This window comes from Lutra lutra, chromosome 2, assembly GCF_902655055.1.
Source record: "Lutra lutra chromosome 2, mLutLut1.2, whole genome shotgun sequence".
Taxonomy (NCBI): domain Eukaryota; kingdom Metazoa; phylum Chordata; class Mammalia; order Carnivora; family Mustelidae; genus Lutra; species Lutra lutra.
Window position 1 is genome coordinate 53,492,243 of NC_062279.1, and position 7,204 is coordinate 53,499,446.

General features: G+C 33.2%; 1 protein-coding gene across 2 annotated transcripts in view; it reads right to left on the bottom strand.

Annotated features, from left to right (window-relative positions):
* Positions 1 to 5,686, bottom strand: part of FBXO8 (F-box protein 8) — a 45,862-nt gene extending 40,176 nt beyond the window's left edge. Inside the window, exons 1-2 of one of the 2 annotated variants that reach the window (XM_047717414.1) lie at positions 5,582 to 5,686; positions 2,789 to 3,125 (exon numbers count right to left, since the gene is read on the bottom strand). In XM_047717414.1, the coding sequence (XP_047573370.1) occupies positions 2,789 to 3,125; positions 5,582 to 5,684 (440 nt within the window). In that variant the 5' untranslated portion in view covers positions 5,685 to 5,686. The remainder of the gene's footprint in view (positions 1 to 2,788; positions 3,126 to 5,581) is intronic. The other variant, XM_047717415.1, reaches the window with a different exon arrangement.
* Between the last annotated feature and the right edge of the window lie 1,518 nt (positions 5,687 to 7,204).

Below are 7,204 nucleotides of genomic sequence, written 5' to 3' on the forward strand. Positions count from 1 at the left end.
CGTTATGATGTTGGTGCTAAAGATAAAGAAACACAGTCACAATAAAAGATAAAAAAGTTGACCTGAACCCAAGAATCTTACTCCAGAGCTAGAAATCTTTTTTTTTTTTTTAAGATTTTATTTATTTATTTGTCAGAGAGAGAGAGAGAGAGCGAGCACAGGCAGACAGAGTGGCAGGCAGAGGCAGAGGGAGAAGCAGGCTCCCCACAGAACAAGGAGCCCGATGTGGGACTCGATCCCAGGACGCTGGGATCATGACCTGAGCCGAAGGCAGCGGCTTAACCAACTGAGCCACCCAGGCGTCCCCAGAGCTAGAAATCTTAACCGAGAAGCTAAATAGGATTAAGTTACTATGATCTATTGCAAAGTAAAGTTGAATGAGGGTAAAGATTGTTAGGTTGGGGGGAGAACTTTGTTGTTGTTGTTGTTTTTTAACAATATATATATTGATAACAGGCAAAATAAACATAGAAATTACAATGCTATTAACTTTAGTACATTCATCAAAAGCTGGGTATGACATTAAGCGTACCTGCTTTTAAGATGCTGCTTCAGAACACGTTTTTGTTTGTTTGTTTGTTTGTTTTAACATCACAGTGATACATGATTGTTTAAAAATTCTAGGAAACCTAAAATGCTAATAGTTTATAGAAAAACATACTATTTTTGCAGTTTGGGATAGCTGTGTCTAACTCTATACAAAGGCATTAGCTACTGGTTATTATTTGAATGCTTAAGTTTTGTCTCATTTTATCTTATTACAATGCCTAGAAATTCTGGATCATTAGACTATATGTCATTAAATCTTAAAAGTACATTACTCTAGAGATATAGAGAATACTGCAATTATATTTTAGTACACTTTTAATGACACTATCTCAAAATTTTCTGATTTTTGTGTGTTCAAAACATCTACTTATAGTGATAGATATTAAAAATAGTTATCATTTTCTGATAATCATTATTGATTTTTGACTCAAATTTCATGTCATGCACATACAATGTGTAGGGCGGCAAGAAAAAGTTACTGTCTCAGACTGTAACATCAAAAATTGTGAGCATAGTGGGTAAAATATGTAATTTAATGAGAATATCTTAATAGTTATTTATATCCTTACATTATTTTTACCAACTAAATGAAATCCCTGATTTCATTTGTGTTTAGTGAGTTTAGGAGCTTGTTTAGAAAATTGTCAACATTTTAGCAGAAACTTTAGTCCTATAGCTTTTGACTTTTATTACTGAGTGATATGAAAATAGAACCTCTCAACATTAATAAATATTTCACACATCTAAAGTTAAAATAAAAACTAAGCTGGACTTCAATTTAAAATAGAAGCACTTTACCACTAAGAAAAAAAAAGTGTCATAAAAATAGGCATAATTATGTGGTAAAAATAAAGGAAGCATTTCTTTCAGAAATGAACATCCAGAATTAAATCTCAGGTAAAGAGGACATTCTGATTGGGTTCAGATAAGCTTAGAAATAAACTTTTTCTTCAGAGTTCAAATATAGGATTACGAATTAAGTTTACTGGAAATACTAAAAGGCAGAAATTTTTAATAATTAATGAGCCAGTTTTAAAGTATTTTTATTTCTTCTTTTACTGAGTAAGAAATTAATAACCATAAACACTACTAATAGTAGTACTTTCACAGTACCTTCACTATAACAAGACAATGAGAGTAAAAGGATGACACTTATGCTTTTTATCTATTTAGAGGTTGAGAAATTAACTATATAATTAATACTGTAATTCTGTAGCATCAGAAAGCCCAGAGTTAGAAATGTCATTATTGGTAATACATTTTTACTAAAGTTTGGTTATTTGGATAATTCTCTCAATTAGATTTTCATTTAGAAATTATTTAAAGTCACAAAAAGACCTTTGTTTTTAGACATGTTTTAAATAACTAGAAATAATGATATCAATAAACCTTAGACACCAGAAGTTGAAGATCCCAAAGATTCTTCTAAGTTTGTAACATATTTATGACTCAAGTATATGATGCTATTTAAGGAGTAACTGAAGACTGAAATTATACATAAAATAGATTCTATTTCAAACATTCTTAAATTTATAGGTTAAATTTAAACTGATATAATCGCTGCTATAATTTCTACAGTCCACTTTCACTTCAGCAAGCAGAGTATCTCCTTGCATTCTACTATTTTCATACCTCATTGATGAAATGTTGGTTAGAAAAAATAAAAATTAGATGAAACAGTTATCACAGTTTATATTAACAAGCACCTCTGTGACAGAAAGAAGTATATAAATTAGTAAACACACAATCTTCATATGGGAAGCACAAACTATACCAGGGGTGTGACACTAAATTTTGGATTACAAATTCTCACTTAACTTGTATTCTTTTTTAGATATTTTATTATTTTTTTAAGTAATCTCTACATCCAATGTGCGGCTAGAACTTACAGCCCTGAGATCAAGAGTTAGATGCATGCTTTACCAACTGAGGCAGGCAGGCACCCCAACAACTTGTATTTTTAGAATAAACTGACATCTCTTCACTTGTAACTTCTAACTGTAGAGTCATTTACCTTTATACTGTCTTTCTTTTCCCAATATCAAATTTGACTGTGATGATGCCTCATTATCTTTCTGGGTTTTAATAAAGAGAAAGTTAAAATACAAACTGAGGTTAAAAAGAAATAGATCACAATATGTGTGTGTGTCTGTGTGTGTGTGTGTGTAATAATAATAAAAACATTTAAGCATGATTGTGTTTAGAGATATCTGAATCAAACATGTTAGGCTGAACTTACCCTTGCCAGAGAAGTTCATCGTTCGCAAGGTCCTGCCAAACACATGAAGCTAAGCAGAGGTCAGTTGCGTTCAGGTAGGACAAGATGGTAAAGCTTAACTCAGGGGGCAACATTTCCAAATTAATGAATCCTTCCTGTTCTTTAGATTTCCGTGCCTTCAAAAGATGATATATATCAATGCCTCCTTGGACTTGTTTACGATGACTGGTGTTAGAAATGTTGTTGGCAGCCATCCTCCTGCTCTGCTCTCTGCTGAGGTAGCCTTGCTCACTATAACCTTCTTGCTGTAGCTGCTGGTTTCTGGCCACTCTCCACAGCCCCTGACCCATCTGCAAGCCTGGGAGAAAGCCAGAATGTAGTACGGTTAACTGTGACACGAAGCATTAATTTACCAGAATTAACATTCCTCATTAAAGCACATTAAAAGGAGCGATATGTTACAAAATATAGCTGGAACATCGTAAGTATGAAACTTGGACAGAGAAAATTGCAGAAATATTTGATTTGATCATCACTTTTATCCCAGTTTGCTAACTACTTTTAAAGTCCACAGGTGACATAATCATTTTTCACATGGTAAGATTTAAAAGTTACTGATGTCCTAAAGACTCTTACAAATTATAATTATGGGGACTTACGGGCCCGTATTAAATACAGCTCTGATCAGAGCACAGGACTTTAGTTAAAAGGCCTCTAGACCCTGCTTTTTATCACAACTCAGGCTAAGCTAAGCTAGACCCTTTTAAACAAACTCCCAGATGTATAACAGCTGTGAAACAGGCTTTTCCTTTAATTCTTGCCAGTCTACACTTAAATTGTAGACTGTAATAAAATGTAACATAGGCCCTGAAGTCTAATTCAGAAACCTTATAAATTAGACACCTAGAACTCCATGATAAATAGCTTAGTAATGACTATTTGGTTTTGTTGTTACTTTAAATAAAAATCATAATTTAGTCTAATTTTCTAGTTCTTCTCCATATAGCCCTGTAGATTCCTTAGAGGTACCTGGGAAAAGGTAGAAGAGAGTGTACTCCAGCTTCCTCTAACTTCATTTGACCTCCAACCAGAGCGGCTCTACATTTATTTGTTAAGAAATACTGGACTTTCCTAACAAATGTTAGGAAACTACTGGCCTAGACTTTCTATTTGATCTTGGCTTTAAAATAAGTAATTTTTCCTAGGTAAATAAATTAATAGAGAAACATAAAATCAGGAAGAGATTTTAACTAATATAGGTACTTCCATGATCCCTTTTCCAAACAAAATATTCTTGTTTTATAAATCTGAGTTGGCTACTAATATGTGTGTGTGTAATTTAAAAATTGGGAGGGGGACTGATTTGCATAGAAAATCATAAAATAAATTTTATAGCATGGCCTATCTATAAAACAGTTTTAATTAGATGTTTATAATGAGAACTAACAAAAAAAGAAAGAAAATAAAAAACACCCAGGGGTGACTAGAAATTTTAAAAATTAGGAATTTCAGAGATTGTCAAAGATATTACTTTTTCAGTATTTAAAAAGACATGCTCCACATGTATGTTTACTGAGTTATTGGCTATTATTCAGATAATGACTACTGTAATGGGTTACTTGTTGATCAGAACAGGAAAACAGTCCAGGATAATTTTTCACTCTTCTTCACAGTGAACTGCTTGGAATCCCAAGAATTTAAGGTATAAAGGGATGGGGGGTTCAAAGAAAAGGAACATATTAGTAGTTTTTAAATGTGGGGAAATTTATTTTACCAAGAAACCATAAAAAATAATCTTTTATCCCTAAAATACATACCACAATAATGGTAGCAGTTCTTAAATTAGTGATTAGGCTATAATAATCAAATTTGCATTTTAATATAGGATATTAAAAGACTGAAAAGACAAGACACAGAGCCAGAGAAAATATCTGCAAAACACTTATCTGACAAAGGACTAGTATCTAAAATATACAAAGAACTCTTAAAATTCAACAATAAGAGAACCTACTTAAAAATTTGCAAAAGATCAACAGATGTCTCACCAAAAAAGATATATAGGTAGTAAATAAGCTTACGAAAACACACTCCACATCATGTATTACTCTACAATCTCAAATCAAAACAATGAGATAATCAATGCTCTACATATATTAGAATGCTTGAAATCCAAAACACTGACAATACCAAATACAGACAAAGGTGTGGGAATGCAAAATGGTACACTCATTTTGGAAAACAGTTTGGCAGTTTCTTTACCACATGATCCAGCATTTGTGATCCTTAGTATTTACCCGAATAAGTTGAAAACTTTTGTCCGCATAAAAATTTGTACACAAATGTCTGTAACACCTTTAATCTAACTACAAAACTTGTAAGCAACCAAGATTTCTTTCAATAGGTCAATTGATAAACCTTGGTACATCCATACAATGAAATATTTAGAACTAAAAGAAATGAGCTAGGAAGCCATGAAAAGACATGGAGGAAACAAATGGATATTACTAAGAGAAAGAAAATGATCTGGAAAGGCTACATAATGTATGAGTCCAATTATTTGACATTCTGGATGGAAAAGGCAAATTATAGAGAGAGTAAAAATGATTAACAGAAAAAATAAAGAATATCAACAAAAATTTGTAGGGAATTTTAAGTTTGCTAAGTATTTAAACAATGCCATGTCATATTACAACATAAGTATAATTTAATTGACATAAATGTAACATTTTAATATTCAAAATCATAAAGAAAGGTATGTTATTTCTATCATGGTTATTTCCCTGTTTATTATAGCAAGAAAATATCTAGAATCACCTTGCTTGCTAAGGTCATTCAGCATATTTTGTCCTTTTTTTCTGATGATCACATTTAGTTTTCTCTTTTGTTTTTGTATCACTAAAGGTAAATAATACAACATGGTAACTATAATGTTTGAAGTCTCAAGATTTAAAGCATTTAATATCAATTTCTGTGTATTTCCCCTGCAGCATCTTTCTGGTTAAGCAGCTGTTAAGCAGCTGTTATTCTCAGGGATGTTGCTAGGACACAGAATCAGGGTGATTTCCCTAGGCTCTGGACTTTAATGGGGATCACTTAAGTTGAGCACTGGATAATGTGATTCAGAAAGCATCCGGCAGGTAGAAAGAGGTAAAGCTAGCAGCTGGCTCTTGGAGGGGGGAAAAAAAAAACCCAACAAAACCTTGATGGGGAGGGTGGAAGTTTGAGGTTCATATACACATAATTTAGACAAAAGAAACTGCATTTTCTCTTTTCCTACTGATGAATAACACCACAAATTGCCTTTTTGGAATATCCTTTTCCCTTTAAAGCAGTTCTTCATACTGGGCAAAAACAAAGTATGGTAAACCACTTGAGGAAGATTAATATCAAAAAATTATGCTCTGGAGAAAGGAAAGGGTGTTTACAGAGTTCCATCCCCATTCTCCTTCGGGTAACAGGGATGTGGAATGTGGGTGGAACTGTCAGAAAAGTGATAAAATTCTTAAAATGACATGCCATCCACTGCAGAAGCTGTATAGTAAGTCATGGAGGGAGAACAATGTTGTGGACTCTGAAATCAAACAGACTTGAGTTTAAATCCTGACTCCACTGGTTATTACTAACAGGATCTTGGGGAATTCAACTATTCTAAGATTTAGTTTCTTCATATGTAATGGATCATTTGCATATTACATAATAATAATACCTACAGTTCAAAAGGTTGTTGAATTGAATGAGATAATGCATATAAAGTTCATCTCACAGCTATGACAATATTGGCTATTTGTTTGTTGTGACAAGATCATATTTTCATAAAATGAAAATAAGAAGAACTTTGTGTAAAATTTAATGATACTTCAATTGTCCAGATGTTATGCCTGCTGAATAAACTCATTTGTTCATATTGATACTTGATCAACCATGGTTATTCTTTTGCTCGTAAATCCCATTCTTTCATACTGATGACCAAACCAACCAACCAACCAGATAAACCCATACCTGAAAAACCAAAAAGCCTGTATTATGTTCCACAAAATTTTAAAATTGCAGCATGTCTTATGATAGTGCCAATAAGAATGGCATGAAACAGGGGCACCTGGGTGGCTTAGTGGGTTAAAGCCTCTGACTTCAGCTCAGGTCATGATCCCAGGACTCTGGGATCGAGCCCCGCATCTGGCTTTCTGCTCAGCGGGGAGCCTGCTTCCTCCTCTCTCTCTCTGCCTGCCTCTGCCTACTTGTGATCTCTCTCTGTCAAATAAATAAATAAAATCTTAAAAAAAAAAGATGGCATGAAACAGATCCTTGTGTTATTATTAGTAATGAGTCAACATCTGTCTCTAAAAGATATAAAATATGATAGAGTTTCATGCTGGGGTCTCACATGATTTCAAAATTCTGGAAAATAGGTTTTTGAACTGAATCAATAAAAATCTGACT